General features: G+C 47.1%; 1 protein-coding gene across 2 annotated transcripts in view; it reads right to left on the reverse strand.

Annotated features, from left to right (window-relative positions):
- TBC1D22A (TBC1 domain family member 22A) overlaps positions 1–19,674 on the reverse strand; it is a 280,355-nt gene that overhangs the window by 198,643 nt on the left and 62,038 nt on the right. For both annotated transcript variants that reach the window (XM_074272072.1, XM_074272071.1), the window contains one exon: positions 12,318–12,446. In XM_074272072.1, the coding sequence (XP_074128173.1) occupies positions 12,318–12,446 (129 nt within the window). The remainder of the gene's footprint in view (positions 1–12,317; positions 12,447–19,674) is intronic.

Consider the following 19,674-nt stretch of genomic DNA (forward strand, 5'->3'; position numbering starts at 1 on the left):
AGACCTCCAAGCACAGGGGGACACACACAGCAGGTATTCTGCCAGATTAGGCTCTCCTCTTCACCAAGAGGACCCAGGAAGCCAGGGTCACAGCCCCCTGACATAGGCGGGCTGCTCGGTACGGGCCACAGGCGGGTTAGCTTCTGCCTGGACAACATGGCAATGGGTACTCAGATCGCACAGGGAAAAAGCAATAGTTGTTTCCCAATTAGGAGAGCAGGCCATGGGCCTTTTAGGAACGTAATCCATAGCAATTAGTGAACATTGATTTCCGGCCTCCAACACGAGCTGGAATAATTCTTGTGGAACAACGGCTCACCAGCTTTTGGTGGTGACAGTTTTTTCACACCCTAGGAGAAAGCAGTTTTCTCCCCTTTTCAACATCCTTACAAAATCCAGTAAGTTCTTCAAACAGATGTTTATAAATCCTGTGAACAACCAGCAGAACGCTGACCCGGGAACGGGCAGGATGGGGGAGAAGCAGCAGTTCTCACAACCGGAGGAGAGCGTGTGGCAAGCCCTTTCACTTCTAGGAGTCACACAGTAAGCAAAGGCAAAACCTGAATGGGAACTGAACTCTCAGAAGCCTGTGGCAGAGCTCCTCCCACGACACAAAGCAAGGCTGAGAAACTCGGGTCTTGGGAATGTGCACAAGCCAAGACTTCCATCGATAAGTCGCTGGGATGTCTCTGATGTCGCCTCGCTCAGCCGTGAGACGGTGAGGAAAATACTTACTGATTTACAAGCTGGCTAAAAAGGACTAAATAAGGCTCAACTGAGTGGATGAGAGGCTGAATGAATGAAAACGCCTTCCCCGTGCCAAATGCTGGTGATAAAAACAGAAAAAGTAGGGCAGACCCTGCCTCGGAGGGGCCCACCTTCTAAACACGTCAGCCACAAGACCAATGGAAAGGCCCTACGTCCTAAAGGTCCGGCAGCGGGAGGGATACTGAGGCCAGAAGAAAACAGAGGAGAGGTGAGAGAGGGGTGTCTGGGGAGAAGGGGAGGCCGGCTCCCCTGTCTCACTGGAGAGGACAAAGCTGGGGATTTCCAAGGCTCCAATAAGATGGCGGGCCCCACGTGTGCTGAGGCTGGGACCAACCAGCCGGAAGGCATTCAGCAAGGGCCGGCTCCATCAAGGTGTCAGGAGAACTGACCAGAGCTCACACAGAGAGCTCTCCCTCTCCCGGGGAGAAAAAGTGCATAAACACCAAGGGAATAAACTCGAACGGATACACACATGGAGGGAGAACACAGAGGGACCCGGAGAGGAGCAGCCTGGGAGTCTTCTGGAGGCAGGGAGGGAAGGGAGGGGCCCTCGAAGACCGCAGAGGGACCAAGGGCCAGAAGGGCAGCTGGAGGGCAAGAAAATGGAGACTGTCAGTGATTGTAGATGCCCGTTCTAAGAGTTTAGCTACACTAAGAGGACAGTCAGGGGGAGGGAAGGTTGGAGAAGTTTTGGAGGTTGGGGCAATCTGTAGGGAGCAGGGATAAGAGAAAGAGTGAGGATAATGGAGACGGCGATCTACTGGAAGAGAAGAGATGAAAGAGGGCACTGAGCAGGTAGAAGGGGGGTAGCCCTGGTCAAGAGTCAGGGAACCTCATCATCATAGATGGGGGTGAAGGAGAAGGACAGGAGATGAGAAAGAGGAGAGAGAAGGGAACTCATGACCCATGGCCTCAGTTTTTTCCAGAAAATAGAAGGAAACGTTCTCAGTGGAGGATGGGAACGGGACCATGGGAGGTTTGCTCAAGTCTCTTCCTTCTCCCAATAATGCTTGAAAAGCCTCCTGGACGGTCCTTGATTTTCCTCCCCAGCCTCAGCTCTCTGTGAACGCCATTCTTCCTGACACTATTCTGATTTTAAATCCCGACTCAGTCCCTCCCTGACTACGAGGCTCATGCTCCTCACCCCAACCACCTCTGACTTCCTCTCTGCTGGGAGGAAACCAAAGGACAATCCACAAGGAGGAGCACGCGCCAGAGCAAGGCTAGAACAGCTGGCCCAGGAGATATCAACTGCTCTGTCTTTGTTTTTTACGTTGTATCTCCCGTCCTGAGTCCAGTACGTAGGGCACAACAAGCATTTAATAAAAATGTTTGATTATGTGCAGCTGGAGACACGGGTTGGGGCGGGGGGAAGACTCTGTCCCAGACAACTGGAATTTAACATGATGGCAGAACATGCCCAGAAGCCTTTGGGACATCACCAGAGGAAACACTGAAGAGAGACAAAACAGAGGGCCAAAGGCAAACGCTTGAGTGAGGAAGAGAAGAGGGAGTTTCTAAATGGTATTTCTTCCTTAGCAGTAGGAAAACAAAAGAGGTAAAATTGGCAGGGTTTTAGGTCCACGCTTTTTATGAGTCTGATTCACCCCAAGGAAAGCGAGCTCTCCATGCCCAGCTTCTCCCGCCCCAGACTAGGGCGAAGGGCGTTTAGGCCCGCCCCATCCAACTGCAGAACCCGGCCCGCCACGCTGGCACCAGGACAGCCGCACACTCTGGCAGTTAACCACGCGGGCCGTAGTCAGGAGGGAAAGCTACCTGACTTAAGAGCCTTAAAACACAGCCCACAGCCGTCCCCACAGTTAACAGCCAATTAAGCATGTCCAAATAACAGGATTCATTACGTGCTGCCTGCCCCCAAATGCCCTCCCGCACTTTTAATTTGAGAAGTTATTTTTACTCTCAACTTTTAGAAAGATTAACGAGCTACATGTGTCACCGAAATCTACTCAAGAAAAGTCTAATATTTTTGACCAACTGTTTAATGGAGAAAGTGCCGAGGAGGTTTTATGAGGCTCCTGAACTCTTCAGGGTGATTGGAAATTTCCAAAAGTGCCTCTGAAAAGATAATAATAAAAATCCCATTGGGCACTAAAACATAGAAAAGAATTGACTCCGTTCATTACTCTGTTCTATCCTGGAAGTGAGCGATTTAATTTGCCGTGCGGCACATTAAGAAGAAAAATGATGTGACAGGCCCTCGTCTATGACGCGAATGTGCTGGCAGTTTGCAGCACTGTCGACACTAAGGAGCTCCGGCGGTCTCGCCCCATGGCCCTCCGGGGCGGGCTCTCCTGGCCAGCCCCCCCATTTCTGGCCCTTTGCTTCTAGCTCCAACTTCCCTCCCTCTTTGGAAGGTCTAGCCAAACTCAGGCTAGGGGGCAGGCTGGGATGACTTGTGGCTGGGACCCCGGTGGTCCGGACTCAGTGGAGCTAATGGGCTCTCCTCACTCTAGGTCAACGTTTCTCTAAACGAGGCATTTCTGGACCCTCCCTCTAAGAAAAAAGAAGACACTGACAGGCAGAGTTTGGCTTTTGTCTGCGTATTACCAGCACAGGGCCTGGCACCCAGCAAAAGCTTATTGATTGGCCCACCGATTGAGTGAGCAGAGATCTTTTTCACAGGTTGGGTAATTAAGGACAATTAAATGACAACACTTGCTCAAAGTGGAGTCTTACTGCCTCCCAGGCAACTAGGGGGCTTGGTACTGGGCGCTGTGACCTCCTAAAATCTGACTGGGTTCATAAGTGTTCTTGGAGTTACCCTAGTTTGTTAAGATAGCTTTTCCTTTTTTGTTTGGCCTCCTTTATTCTTTGTGGACTCCGGTGGGACTGGGAGGAGTGGGGAAAGAAAGACATTCTGGGAGATCACCATATGCAGAAAGCCACAGCGACAGGAAATGCACCACAGGAAAATGCACAAAATGTGGCAAATAAAAAGTATGTGCAGCCAAGTCTGGCTAAATAGATGCCGCTGGGATCTGGGGAGATGGCACAAGACAAGCAGAACTGACTCCCCAAGAATAGAGCTGACAGCAGGGGAAGGAGCAGCACTTGAACTTCACATCTCGCAGTCAGACCTGCACAAGGATTCAGGGTCCAGAAGGCTGTGTTTGGTGAGGGACAGAGAGGAAAACAGGAGGGATTCTGCACTCAACTACAGACCACCTGGACGGAAGGCAGAATTAGACAAGCTGAAGCCAGACTGATGCTAAGCTCTGAGGGTCACAGATCTAGGAATGACCCCAGCCCTGGGGAGAGCTGCTCCATCTCATCTGGGAGCGTGCGGCCCTGACTTGTCTTTATAACAATTGCCTTTTTCAAGGTTAGAGAAATGGACAATTCTGGATATAAGTCAATAAGCCTGAAGTGGCTGCTGAAGTAGAAACCAAAGCTGGAGAAGAGTTTGGGAGAACACATTGTAGAACATTGAGAAAAGGGGTGAATATAATCAAGAGCCTAAAATTTTGGAAGCTAAGTTCATCCAAGAGAGACAGCCAGCTGTGGACAAGATGATACAAAGAATAAAGGACAATGTCAATGGGGGAAAAAAGAGGAAAAGCCATAAATTAGTGTGACTCCAAGAACACTTATGACCTAAGTCAGATTTTAGGAGGTCACATATAAAAAATAAAAATACAAAGGAAAATCATGGCAGTTATTAAAAAGGTAAGCCAAGTCCACAAGGCCAGCTCCCAAGGCTGGTGAGGGCTGATGAGGACAAGGAAAAGGAGGCTTGTTATTGGTCAGGAAGATGATAATCAGGGAGAGGGTAGCATCAGGACACAAGGAGAAGACTGCTTTCTCTTCTCATTTCTGTTTCTCAATCAAGAAGAATTCTATTTGGACCAAGAGAGAATAAAATGAACATGGTCAAATAGAAGAAGCAAAACAAAGAGAGGTGGGGAGGCTGAAAGAAGCATCGAATTGTCTTTGCAGAGTACAAGGGGCCAGGTCATCCTCCTTTCCAAAGGACAGATAACGGGGCCCGTCCTTCTACCTTCTTCTGCCCTGGATGAAGCAGGAAGTACCAAGAGTTCCCTGGCCCATGATCCCCCTCTCTCTCAGTCTGATCGTACTGGAAATTTTGGAAGAGCTTCGCTTCCAATCACCAATTCCCCTTTTATGTGCTGTCTCCCCCAGACAAAGGGTGAGCTCCAGGAGAACTAGAGCTGTGTAGCTTGTTTTCTGTTTGTACCCTCAGCACTTTGCCCAGAGTTTAAAAAGCAATAAAGCCTCAATAAATGCTTTTTTATTCATCCTTCACATAAGACTTGATCTGTTTTATTTTCATCTTTGTGAGGAGTCCCAGTCCTACCTTCTCCTGAACAATTAGAGCATCAAAAAAATTAAATAAGTAATAAAAATTACATTAAAGTGTTTCCACATCAACCATCTCCGATCCATCTGATCTCTGATACAAACTGACTTCTTTTAAACAGAACCTAACCCCTCTCCAGACATAATTCTTAACATCCTAGACTGTTCCTTTTTTGACAATAACTGCTGGGGAAATGGGAAATCTTCAGGGCAAAAATTAGCATTCGACCCACAGCTTATATCACACATCATAAAAAACTTTAAAAGGGTACACAACCTAACTAGAAAAGGTTATACTGTGAAAAAAAAATTACAAAACAGCGACATCAGATACCTTTCACACAGAATGGGAAAGATCAGAAATAAAGAAAACTGACAATTTTAATCATGGAACATTAAAAAGCTTTAGATGACTAATGAAGGCATTGGAAAGAAAATATAGAGTTAAATATATATATATATATATTTCCATCCTAAAGCAGCACTAACAGTTTGGTATCAAATAAATAAGGAGAATTGATTGATATAAATATATAACACCAAGAAGCATTTGCCAAGAGGTCAAAAAACATCATCAAAAAGCTTTCCAAACAAAAATTAAAAAAAACTACAAAATGAGCACATGGAAATATGGTCCAAATGACCAAGAAGAGGAGAAATGATGATTAAAACAACTGTGAGGTTTTATTTTTATAAATGACAAATTGGGCAAATCAGTCAAAGGTTGGGTTCAGTCAAGTATTGCTGGAACTGTAGGGAAGGGGACAGATGGGAAATAGTCCAATTGCCTTTGATTGTAGTTCAGCAAGAGCCACACTAACTGACTGGTAGAAAGCAGGTATTACACCTAGCCAGGTGCGAGATGCTCTCCAAGGTCCCTTTCCCACATCTCTGCTCTGTAATTCCATAAAAGAGAAGTTGCATCCAGATTAGACAAAGCCTCAAAAATCTAGAAGGAATCCGGACTGTGTCTGACAGGTGGAAATTTTGGAATATAGGAATATATGCTCAAGGTGGTACAAAGGACTAATGGAAAAAAAGGAGCATGAGAAAAGGTAGCAAGGAAAGTAGGCTCAGGCTTAGCCTACAGAAGTCCTGAGTTCAATAGCTGCTTCTGCAATGATGGGTAATTCTTTCAACCTCTCCATGTCCCAACAACTCCTAGCACTAAGAGGGCCCAACATCCCAACAACTCCTAGCACTAAGAGGGCCCAACATCCCAACAACTCCTAGCACTAAGAGGGCCCAACATCCCAACAACTCCTAGCACTAAGAAGACCAGACATCCCAACAACTCCTAGCACTATGAAGACCAGACATCCCAACAACTCCTAGCACTACGAGGGCCCGACATCCCAACAACTCCTAGCACTAAGAGGGCCCAACATCCCAACAACTCCTAGCACTAAGAAGACCAGACATCCCAACAACTCCTAGCACTAAGAGGGCCCGATATCCCAACAACTCCTAGCACTAAGAAGACCAGCCATCCCAACAACTCCTAGCACTAAGAAGACCAGCCATCCCAACAACTCCTATCACTAAGAAGACCAGCCATCCCAACAACTCCTAGCACTAAGAGGGCCCGACATCCCAACAACTCCTAGCACTAAGAGGGCCCGACATCCCAACAACTCCTAGCACTAAGAGGGCCCGACATCCCAACAACTCCTAGCACTAAGAGGGCCCGACATCCCAACAACTCCTAGCACTAAGAGGGCCCGACATCCCAACAACTCCTAGCACTAAGAGGGCCCGACATCCCAACAACTCCTAGCACTAAGAGGGCCCGACATCCCAACAACTCCTAGCACTAAGAGGGCCCGACATCCCAACAACTCCTAGCACTAAAAGGGCCAGATGAGAGGTTAGTATATATCAATGGAGGAAGTTTCCATGTTGGAAATTCTCTACTTTGCCAAAATCACAGAATTGGAACCATTTCTTTTTTTTAAGTAAAGTTAGGGACATTTTGGAAGACAGAATACAGGAGGGAAAGAATACCTACACAAAGACCAGTTACTCTCCCAGCCCAGCTCACCAATGAGCTGAGAGGCCCAGACTCAACTGTAAAGTGGGAAAGAGAGCCTTGTCATCTCCAAATGCCCGCGTTCAGAAGCCCTTCAAGGTACAGGAGCTGATCCTATAACAAGAGCGTAGGCCCTCAGAGGTCTCATGTTTAATGGTCTTCAGCCAAAGTTAGAAGTACTTCATCTAAGACTATTGATCAAGGCAATGGGGAGGAAATGCTAGCTACAAAAGACACAGGAGACAAAGGACTGGTGGCCCAGCAATTCCCAGGGCAGGAAAGGGAAAGAGGTCAAGCAGACCTTCCTTTTAGCTGCACATCTGGCCAAATTTGTAATTCTATCAGTCTAAGAGGCCAAGTGAGGGGAAAAAATACACTTTTTATTCCGAAAGCACAAAGTAAGTTAACAATTTGGAAATATTTCCATTAATTAGCTATAATATGGAACTCATATATACTTAATTATCTTTTGTAGGAGCTGAATAAAGTTTTATGTTTCCTGTATTTACTTTTCCTGCAAGAGATCCAAAACAATATTTAGATTATCATATTTTTCAAAGGAATATTAATGACTAGCCATAGATCCTTACTTAAATAGAAGTCACCGGAGAAGGTTAAACACTCGCACAAACTTGGGATGTGTTTTCTCATACAGGGACAAGGCTGAGGCAGTTGTTAACACTTCTTCCCACATAGACCGGGAGGTCATTCTGCGGGAGTCTCTGTCAGCCTTTTGAAGGGAGTGGACTTTGTGTTTTCTTTGAGTAATTAAAGAATCACAAAGGGTACACCGGCTTGCTAGTCCAGGTAAGAATGAGCATGGATGACCAGGACAATGTCTCTGGATCCAGTTGTAAACAGGACCAAAGTAACCAACAGGCAGAGAATCAATCGGTCAATCAACATTGGTTAAGTGCGACTGTACTAAAACGCACAAGAAGTCTGGAAATAATTTCTAAAATAGGTTTGTTGGCAATAACTAGCCAACTCAGCAGAATAAGAAGTTTACCCTTGAAACACAAGGGAGGAAGTAAGCATTGCCAACTGCAAACATCACTTCTTGCTTAATAGGAGTATAACCAATTTTTCATTTCCGCAAAGTAGACAGTGAATGACAATCACAGCGAGCCCATGAAATGCTAGTCTAACAGCAAACGCAGAAGGAGCTGAGAATTGTAAATCAAATTTAAATATTTTTCTCATTATGCACACCGTCTGTCAAATGACTACTCAAGAAACCATAACTGAAGCCATTTTATATAAAACAAAGCAACAAAATCATACCGAGCCTACATTCCCTGCCCTCCCCTAAGTCACTGAGACAGTAGAAATATATAGTGCTCCCACCCACACGCAGGGAATCAAGTGTCTCGAGACTTTTTTCAAGTCCAATAAGAACTCATTTAGCTTCACGAATGCACCCTTGGCCCCAAAAAGGTTACTCTCCCAGCCCAGATCACCAATGAGCCGAGGGCCCAGACAACTGTAAAGTGGGAAAGAGAGCCTTGTCATCTCCAAATTCTCCACAGGAGCTGATCCCATAACAAGAGTGTAGGCCCTCAGAGGTCTCACGTCCAATGGGACCCTCCTTTAGGTCCCTTGAAATCAGCAGGAAAAGCATAACCACAGAAGGAAACATGGCCTCCAAATCTAGTAAAAGAATTTAAGCACCCATGGATACCATAAAACAAAGGAAGATGATCCTGTATCTGATGGGACAAAGGACCCACTAAATTGTGAGGAGAGCATGAAACCTGCCTTTCCCAAGTGGTTTAAAATAAAAATTACAATTGTGAGAGCAAGATTGGGCAGAGTAAGGAACAGAATAGAAAAGCCAGTATCTTCCCTAGCAAGCCTGACAAAAGAAACAGAAAAGAGAACAGTGGGGGAATGCAAAATGGGGAGGAAAAGCCAGAAGAAGAGAAGTAAAATACAAGAGCAATAAAAAATACGGTCACCATGTATGAAGAAAAGAGAAGTTAGTTCCCAAGGATGCTGCCATAGCAGGATGAAGGGAGGGGTGAAACCCTGTTAAGCCCTCACCCTGTGAGTCAGGGGACTAGTTAAACAGCCAAGTTCCTGACCAAGGGGCCCAAACCAGCTGGGCTCAATGACAGGGCACAAGCCCTTTGGCAGAAGGAATGGGCGAACAAAGAGGGTTGGAAATCTGACCAATCATAATCCTGAGTGTAAATGCGACAGCACTATGACTCGGGGTATAAAGTCACCAATTGTAACTAAGCTATTATAGCCTAACTATCCGAACCCTGCAGGAGGGGTGCGTGATGCTCGTTCCGGCTTTGGGATCCCGTGTGTCTGGCCATGGGAATCACTGAATAAAAGATTCTTCTCTCCCTTTCCTGTAACTGCTCCCGGGCCATCCTGCAGCTGGGGGAGCATCGTGAGTTTAGTCCCAGCCCTGCTGTTCCACAGAGAACGCTATGCAAGCTAAACTCAAGGATCCTGAAGACAGCAAGTGTCAAGATAACCTCCAGATCCACAACCATACAAAAACCCTCAATACCATTATGAAAACACTCATGGAAGAAAGCTGCCCAAACTTCAGGATGGAAAGAACCAACACATCGCCTCCAGAGAAAACCCCAAAGCTATGAACGCCAAGACCTATGGCGGTTAAATTTAACAATTCAATTTAGAAACAAGAAGTTCTGCAAGTCATCGGGAGAAAGGCAAGGAAAGGACACTTGGGTAACACAAGACTACTCTGCACCCGCCAGAAGAAGGAGGAGAGCCCGGACTGTTGTGTTCTAAACAGCACAGGATAAAGCCTCAAATAAGCTGTACTGAAAATCTGAGCTTACCACAGGAGACAAAAGATGGACGTCCAATAAGGTGGAAGAGTTTGAAATATGTTTTCAAAGAAACCTGGAACGGAAGTGATTTCTGCCCCACAAACACCCCAGATAACAGAAATGCAAGAGAAGTGCATAATGCAGCAGGCAAGGGGGGACAGGAGAGAGACTTCTTTCTAAATGTATGAGGGAGAGAAAAAGAGGGATCAGATGGGCAAGTAGCACCTGGAAGAATGCACAGGGAAAAGATTTCCAGGCTGAGGGGAAAAAGGGGAAGGTCACCACGAGAAGGTATAGACATTGATGGGGGAGGGACCCTCCTACGGGGTAATGTTAGATGAGACAATGGAAAGAGAACTGGGCCTGGAGGCAGGAAGACCTGAGTTCAAATCTGACCTCATCCATTTACTAGCTGTGTGATCCTGAAGAACACACTTAACTCTGTCTGCTTCAGTTTCCCCATCTGAAAATTAGGGATCATAACAGCACCTCCTTCCCAAAGCAGCTGTAAGGGATTCTCATTTGAGAATTTGTACAGCACTTAGCACAATAATACATGGCAAGCAGTAAGAGCTATATAAATGCTAGCTATTGTTTTTATTACCAAAAATAACAATTTGGCATTGTGCTGGAAATGAGGCAAAAGGGAAAAAGGGAACTCATGGGGCAAGCCTTACAAGGCACTCACAGAAAACACCTATGGGGGAAAAAAAAAAAAAAAGATTATTACTAACAAATGATTTAGGGAAATTCAGAGTTGCCCCTTTTTCCCTAAAGTCCTAATTTTTAAAAATCTCTAGAGAAGTAAGCAGAAATCAAATAACAATTAGTCGCTTCAACAAAGTAGGATATGAAATAAATCTTCAAGGATATTACTGATGAGACTGGATTAACTTTCTTGTTCAGACTCCACCCAGGAGGGGAAGGACATCATGTTTTGAGTGGAGATAAATTTTGAGTTTTGAGTGGAGATAAATTTTTTGAACAGATTATCCAAGACTGGTAACTTGGAGATAAATGATATAATCCAAGCTCAGATCCACCCCTTCCTGTGATATTCATTTTCCCATTGTTAACCAATCAAAACTCATTACCACACTTGGAGACATCTATACATCATCTATCTCCCAATGGCCATATAAGTCATGAGCCCATTACCATGATGATCTTTTACTCTAAGAGAGAGAAGGGCAAATCACCATCCTTTTATTAATAAACAGGATGGCATTATTAATAAAATGATTAAATTACCCAGACATTATATCTCTTGAAAGTTTTAAAATGTTACATGTAGGAGATTCTAGACTGGATAACGGATAGAATGAAGAATACAAAGAAAAGATAATTATAGGGGTTATGAATCAGAGACTGAAACTCTAAAGTAAACAGAAAGAAAAATGGATAATGATTAGAATCAGAGAAAGCTTTTTTTAGAAAAGGGCACAAAATTAGGGAAATTGAAAAACTAACAAACAAGAGTAGCTGAAGGAAAGGAATGTAAAAGGAATATCAAACAAAAATGGGGATGGATAGAACAAGTAAGAACAAAGTCACCTTTAAAAAAAAAAAAAAAAAAAAAAAAAGATTAAAGGAAATTAAGTACCGTAATATTGTGTCCACACCAGTTTCAACAGGCTAAGACAAGGAAGAAAGATTCATCAGGAGTGAGAAACCAACATGGGCAAAGGTGCAAAGGTAGGAAAATAAAAGATATGTTTGGGGAACAAAAAGTGGTGGAAACCATTTACTTAATGAGGAGGAAATTGTTTACCAAGAAAGCCGCAAAGGCAGAACAAATGAACACAGAAACGCCAATTGAGAAAATGCTCATTTACCATTTAAACAATAAGGCAGGAGACAGAAGCTGTAATTTTTTTTTTTTTTTTTTTTTTCTGAGGCTGGGGTTAAATGACTTGCCCAGGGTCACACAGCTAGGAAGTTTAAGTGTCTGAGACCACATTTGAACTCGGGTCCTCCTGACTTCAGGGCTGGTGATCTACCCACTGCACCACCTAGCTGCCCCAGAAGCCGTAATTTTAGAGAACAAGTGTCCGACCATGAGCCACAGTAAGTTTTGGGGGGGGTTTGGAGCCAAAATTGATTCTATTTATTATTGTTATATGATGATAGAAATCTCTAGAGAAGTAAGCAGAAATCAGTCAACAATTAGTCGCTTCAACAAAGTAGGATATGAAATAAATTCACAAAAGTCATCATTTTCTCTCTACGCTTCTATTTTTAAAATAGTCCTAATGTTATAAAATCTATGAGGCACCATGTTTTAACATTCAAAAATTAGAAACAAATCATATGATGAGCCACAAAAAGTTGAAAAAAGCAGAGAAGAGGAAGCCAAGAAAGGTTCTCACCTGTCTATAGGTATCCTGGTGAGCTTCATCATTCCGAGAGTCATAATATTGGTCAATAAACGCAAAATATTCTTTCTGCTTTCTCCGCAGGGTGCCTTCTCTCCGATCCACGTTTGCAGGGAGGTAACCCTTATGAGAGAAGAAAAGAAAATTCGTTATTGCCACCTGATCTATTGTTAAGTTCGTATTTTAAAAGCGTGGACCCCCAGGCACACAGAAGGGGCGGATTGTCTGAAATCTGATACAGAGGATGGGAAGGTGGGTTTGGGAAAAGAAACCCCACAGGCTGAGTCTAACAATCCCCAACATGAGCCCCACTGGAGACCCCAGGCTGCCTCAGCCCACCCAAGGGAACGTCGGAGGCTTTGCTGAGGATCCCAAAGGCAGCCTCCCCGCTGTATAGAATTCCAGTCAATTCAAACATCTTCACATTCTGCCAGCAAACAAAAGGCCCTTTGCATTTATGTTTTAAAGAAATACATTTTTATAAAAGAAAAGAAGTAACCATCCTGAGCCAAGAGGTGCAAGGAACAGCCAGGAGGCTATGGTTGATGAACTGATGAGTGTTGGGAGGCTGTGATGAGAAGAAAGTATTCTAGAGACAAAGGATGGAAGGCGGCTGTCCGGTCCCAGTATGTTTGGCTAAAGTGGAAAGGCCATGATCATGGCATGGGCCTGGCAGAAGGGACAGGAATGGCAGCGACTTCCCAAGTCTTAGGGAGCCCTACAACAAACGCAAGCAGGGGCCAGAGCGGGGGACCCGGTGGAAGTCAGAGCGGGGCATCTGGCGGAGGCCAAGGGCAGCATAGCCAAAGACACTTAGCCGCTGCTTAGGGATAGGGAGAGGAGGCAAGGACTGTGAGCCTCCAGATGGAGGGCCGGAGGCAAGGGAGCTGGAGGAGGGAAAGAGGAAATGTTCCCCATTGGACTGCCCCACGGCCACGCTCCCAGGACAAACGGAGACAGGAAACACAAGGAAACTCAGTCAGGATGGCAGAGAGTGTTAGAGAGCACATGAGCCCCAACGAGACAGAGGGAGCCAGCGCTGGTCCCTGTACGCAGGGCTCCTGAGTCCTGGAGAAGGCGGCTAGGGGCACGGGCAAGAAAGTGCCAGTCCTGAGGGACAGGAGAGAGACAGGAGAACAAAGCGGGAAGAGCCTGAGCTTGGGAACAAGAGCCCCAGGCTGGGTTGGGCAAGGGACTGCACCTCGAACCCTCAACTCCTCCTCCTTCTGTTAGCCACATCCTAGGGGTGTCAGCCAAAAAGCTCTGAAGAAACAAGCACCTACTGTGGGACCAGGCACACTGTGCTCAAATCCAGACTCCTGGATCTAAAAAGTCCCTATCATACTAGAGAGAAAAACCAATATTCCTACAAGACATGGGCGATGTAAATGGGAGGAAACCACAAAGCACATTCCATCCCCACCTATCTCCAGCTGAATGATCCCAGGAACTCCCTCCTCCTTCTAGGATCCCGGGAGACTCCTCTCCTAGACATGTAAAATCCTCCACAACTGGCCACAACCTGCCCTGCCATCTTGCTTCTCCAGGCCTTTGTACGGGCTGGCCATGCCAGGAATGCCCTCTTCTTCGAATGCCACTCGGGGCACCCGCTCACCCCTGTCAGATTGGCACAGATGACAGGAAAGGGTCATGATTCATGTTGTGGAAGATGTGGGGAAACCGGGACCCTCACGCATCATGTGGAGAGCCCTTTGGAACTATGCCCAAAGAGTCAGCCTCACCGTGCCCCAGCAGTCCCATTCCTGGGCCTCTATCCCAAGGAAACCTTCAAGGAGGGACAAGACCCCCATGTGCCAAAACGCCTATAGCAGCTCTCTTTGTGGTAGCCAAGAATCGGAAAACAAGTCGATGCCCATCCACTGGGGAACGGCCGAAGAAGTCGTGGTCACAAGAAATAAGGAGTGAGCTGCTTTTAGAAAGGCCTGGAAAGACTTCCACGGACCGAGGCCGAACGAAACCAGCAGAACAGGAATCCATCGTACACAATCCCAGCAAGACTGTCGATGATCAAGTAGGAAGCGGCGGCTTCCGCTCACTGGTTCTGTGACCCAAAGTCATCCCACGTGTCTTTGGACAGAAAACGCCCCCCGCATCCAGAATGAGAACTATGGAGACAGAATGTAAATCAGCACATGCTGTGTTCACTACTTCAGTTTTTTTCCTCTCCTGTGATTTTTCCTTTTTGTTCCGATTTTTCTCTCCCAATACGATTCATAAAGCAATGTGTATTACAATAAATAAATTTTTTAAAAAAGGAAAAAAACGACACTCGGAGGTAGGCCGAGCCATAGCTCAGAACCACAAGTGATCAAAGGAAAACAGGACTTCAAGACACACCAGGAAAAGTCTCCCTGCAGCTTTCAAACCTCTCACGTTATGTAAACTGAAGCAGCGCATTCCCTCTGTCACCAAGGCCACAGAGCTAGATCTGAGCCTAATTTTTAGGAGAAACCCCCCCCCCCCCCCCCCCCGTTCACTTGGCCTACTCCTAAGCCCTTGGCAGGGCTGGGCCGGTTAAAGGCCTTCATCGGAATAAGCCAAAGTGGCGGCAGAAAAGAAAGAAGGTGGCCTCCTCCAGGAAGCCTTCCCCCAGCCCTCTTCATTCTCCCTCCTGTCCAGACCTAGGGTTTCCATAGAGAAGGGAAGCCTCACCACGCTTCCAGTCCCAACCCCCTCCCAGAGGGGAGGGCATGCTTGCATCTGCACACTGGCCATGCCGAGCACTAGGAAGGGCCGGCTGCTGGTCCGGCTTCTGCCAAATCAATGTGTTAGGCAGCTGTCCCACCACCCAACCCCCTGGGGAGCAGCGTCTTGTACTGGAGGTCTACAAGAACAAGAGGAATGACATCCAGCTAAACCACCAGGAATCAGAACACTGGCTCGGAGGATGGCAGGCTGAGGGCCGGCTGGGAGACTGGGCGCCCAGGTCACTCGTGGCAGCCAAGAACAGGACCACCTATCCGCCCAAGTCTGTGCTGCCTCGGCTACCACCCCATCCATCCCTCTGCCCACCACAGGCCTGGCAGCCCAATCTGGCTGTCCCATTCCCCACAAAGGGGCTCCCCTGCCATCTGCGGGTTTGCCTGTCTCCAGACCCACCCGCCAGGCAGCTGCAGCATGGGCACAGAAACGACAGGCGGTCACTGCAGAACCTCAGCGTGCCACCCTCACGGGGGAGCACAAGCACTGTGGTCACCTCGCCTGCACTCTGGGCTATAAGAGCGTCCCCGACACGAGCTGGCCATACTCGAGGCCTTGCCCTCCGTCCCACCATCGCGGCCCAGGCACCGGCTCGTGCACAGATCTGAGCAAGGACCGCCACGGCAACGCCTCAGTCCTCTCCCTGCTGTTGAAAGTCAGTCAAAAGCCAGGCCGAGGAGATGGGAAAACAGCCGGCCCTCCTGAAAAACGCATCCCCACCCCTGATATCACCACTTTTAAAAGAAAACATACATGCGAGTTGAGGCCTTTAGATAATTAAGCAAGACTGAAAATTATGCAAATGAAATATATTCAAGTATGCAATGAATTTTAAATGACAGAACTACAGAAAACTTAATTGCTGTATTAGCATGCTATAAAAACACTAATCATAAATGTAAAACAAAGCCGGCATATGCTCAGACCCCAATTCTCTTGGTGGCAGAAAACCCCAGAGGAGCTTCACCTCCCATGGGGAGCGTGCCGGCCCCCGAGGCGGCCCTAGGCTCACCCCTCACCCCGCTGCTCGCTGGCACGAACCTTAAACATGGGGGGTCCAAAAACACCACTCCGGCTTTGTTTAGAGAAAAGATCCCTTGTCACTTGCAAAGACTTTAGATGGCATCGATGGTACCACAGGGAATGGCGGCCAGTCTGAGATCATTCTGCACAAGTGCACACTCATCCCTTTTCCCCCTTAATTCAAGTAACATTTTTTACTCATTAAGTAAATGCAGGACCCAGAAACCAACAAAGTAACATGGACAGGTTACGGAAGAGTCGTGAAGGAACAAAAGGAAATGTTCCTTTTGTCAAATCTCAGAAACAGCTCTCCCATTTCTCTGTGTTGGTCTTTTGATCTGGATCTCCCTGTCTGTCTGTCTGTGTGTCTCTCTCTCTTACACACACACACACACACACACACACACACACACACACACACACACACACACTTTTTGTTAGATGAAAACAGACCAAAGATTTCTAAATGCACCAACTCTACATCTCCTGTTGGCAGATCTAACCAAGCGTCCGTGGCCCAGAGACCAGGCGACCACCTGCCTGTTGCAGAGAGGACGAGGCCCCCAAGGAGATGTGATCAGGCCCACGCAATGACCACTTCACTGCTTGCCCCCTCTAAGGGAAAGTGAGAAAGTCCACAGGAACTGGGCCATGAGGTCAGCCCTCACAACTTCCAAAGGCAAGAGAAGAGGGCTCATCAAACTGAACTAGTTCTCTCCCTAAGTATCTGTGGGTCCCACAATCCCTCCCAGACCAAACCCTTCTGGATGATCAATGCAGTGACCCTCCACCCCCACTGGGATATCCCCCCCCGGCAGGAGTTCCTACCTCCAACAGGGGGCCATCAAGATCAGTGGCTCCCCTGGGGACACCCTCAGTGGCCTGGTCCAGTCCCTGGGTCAGCTCAGAAGATGGCCCAGAATGCCATGAAAAATAGTCATTTCCTTTGAAGAGAGCAAAGTGAAGGGACATCCAGGCCCACCTTTCTCCTGCTGTGCGTCATGCATGCTCATTCTCCCATCAGACTGCGGGCTCCTGGAGGCCGAGTCCCATCTCCTGGCCTCTTTATCCCCAGCACAGGTACAAACAACATGGGACTCAGTAGAAAAACAGAGGAAGAAAGGAGAAAGGGCAGCAAAGGGCCATCAGACTGTGCACCCTTTGACCCCATAAAAAAGGGAAAGGGACCCACATGTGCAAGAATGATTGTGGCAGCCCTCTTTGTAGGGGCCAGAAACTGGAAACTGTGTAGAGGCCCATCAGCTGGAGAATGGCTGAATAAATTGTGGTATATGAATATTATGGGATATTATTGTTCTGTAAGAAATGACCAATAGGATGATTTTAGAAAGGCCTGGAGAGACTTACATCAACTGATGCTGAGTGAAATGAGCAGGACCAGGAGATCATTATATACTTCAACAACGATGCTGTATGAGGATGTATTCTGATGGAAGTGGATATCTTCAACATAGAGAAGAGCTAATCCAATTCCAATTGATCAATGATGGACAGAATCAGCTACACCCAAAGAAGGAATACTGGGAAATGAGTGTAAACTGTGAGCATTCTTGCTTTTTTTTCCCAGGTTATTTTTACCTTCTGAATCCAATTCTTCCTGTGCAACAAGAAATTTGGTTCTGCACACATGTATTGTATCTAGGCTATACTATAACACATTTAATGTGTATGGGACTTCCTGCCATCTAGGGGAGGGAGTGGGGGGAAGGAAGGAGAGTGCAAGGGATAATGTTGTAAAAAATTACCCATGCATATGTACTGTCAAAAAAAAGTTATAATAAAAAAATAAAATAAAATAATAAATCTTAAAAAAAATGCTGAAAACTCTATATTAATTTAGAAAAATAAAATACTACTAAGGAAAAAGGTGGGGAGGAGAGGACAGGAAGATGATACCAGGACAGCTCCACTTTGATGTGGCCAGTCCTAGGCTCATTTGCGTTAAAGGGCCATGATACACAGCCAAAAATCAAGGCTAGAAGGCAAAGAGAGCAGAGGGACCAGTGACAAAATGGCAGCTGTACAGATAGCAAGAGGTCATGCAGAGAGTGCACACTCCTCAGATACAAGATTCTGGCACACCCAGCCAAGTTCTGCAAAGGGGGGCCGAGGGGCTGGCACTGGGACAGGACAAGCACCCCTTGTAAACAGCAGCTCTTAGTCTACGCTCCATGGAGAGAATGGAGACAGTCTGGGAACTGCAACAGGAACAATGGCGTCCCTTTCCACTGATCTCCAACAGGAATCGAGCCTTTTCTTCCCCTAGGGATGGAGGCAACCAAGCTGGTGGCCATCGGGGTCCCCAGACTACTAAAGAGCAGGATCCACGAGGCCCATGGCACAGCAAGGCAACAAAGAGCACCAAGTCCCTTCTCGATGCCGGGCTCTGAGCCGCCCTCGCTCCAATGCCCCAAAGCCACCGGCCCCTGGGGGAACAGACAAACCAAACCAGCCAAGAAAGGGCCGCTCCTGCAGCTCCTCCTGCACCTTGAGCAGCTAGTCTGAGGCCTTACAGGCCCGACAGTGCCTGGGCATCCCTCTGGTATCCCTGTCCCTTCCTCGCCAGAAAGGTTCACTATAATGTGCTGTTGTCTCCAAAAGCTGCCGATCGCTCTCTGGGAGGAGATCTGCTGTGTCAACTCAAATCTCTCGACAGATTCTTCTTCCTGTAGAGAGCCTACTTCCCTTCCTGCAGAGAGCAGCCTCAAGTCTGGTCCAGAAACAACTCCCTTTTTCCTCCAGAGCTGCCCTCTTTATCCTCCCAGAGAATGGGCATGGGATAATGCAAGGCTTCTGGGAAGAATTACTTCAACCAATGAACTTGCTCCTCCTAAGCATGCAAGCTCTTCCCCAGTAAAGGCCAGAACTAGAGAATTGTCAAGTACCGACTTAGCACTTAGTAAGAACCTAATATCTCATTATCTCATTAGCACTTAGTAAGAACCTAACAGTTCACGGAGGCCTGGCCATGTTCCTATGTCCCGACTTCTCTCACACTGGCCATGGGACCTGAGCAGAGGCCACTGACTTCTCCTGGGTCCACCCCTCACTCGAGTCTCTCACTCTCCAGTCCGGCCTTGCCGGCTTCTCCTAAAGCCCACAGCACCACCTTCCCTGGGAAACACCCACAGCTTCCTCTTACCCCCCAAGACTGGACACAAAACCACCTGTCTGTGCTGAAAGCACTCTGATGCCCCAGTAAGTGATTTATTCTCCAGATCCAGAGAATAAGTGATTTCCTATGTGACATGAAGGGGCTATGGGCACATCCGCCGCATTCCCCAAGCCATGCTGCCATGCCTGTCACCCGCACAGAACGCCTTCTGCTCCTTTCCTTCCCTGATGCCCCCGGGATCCTGGTCATGCACAGATCGGTACCCAGCTCTTCCTGTCTGTTATCTCCCAGGAAGAGGGAAAGTTACCACTGGGCCTCGTGCCTTTCCGAGGGGCCTCTAATCCCCTCCCCAGAACACACTGTGGGAGCTAAGAGAGAAACACTGCTCAATGCTCAAAGACTCCAAACTTAGCAGTGGGTGCAATGCATATTTACAGATGAGCAAACTGAGGTTCAGACAAGACAAAGAAC

This window comes from Sminthopsis crassicaudata, chromosome 5, assembly GCF_048593235.1.
Source record: "Sminthopsis crassicaudata isolate SCR6 chromosome 5, ASM4859323v1, whole genome shotgun sequence".
NCBI lineage: Eukaryota > Metazoa > Chordata > Mammalia > Dasyuromorphia > Dasyuridae > Sminthopsis > Sminthopsis crassicaudata.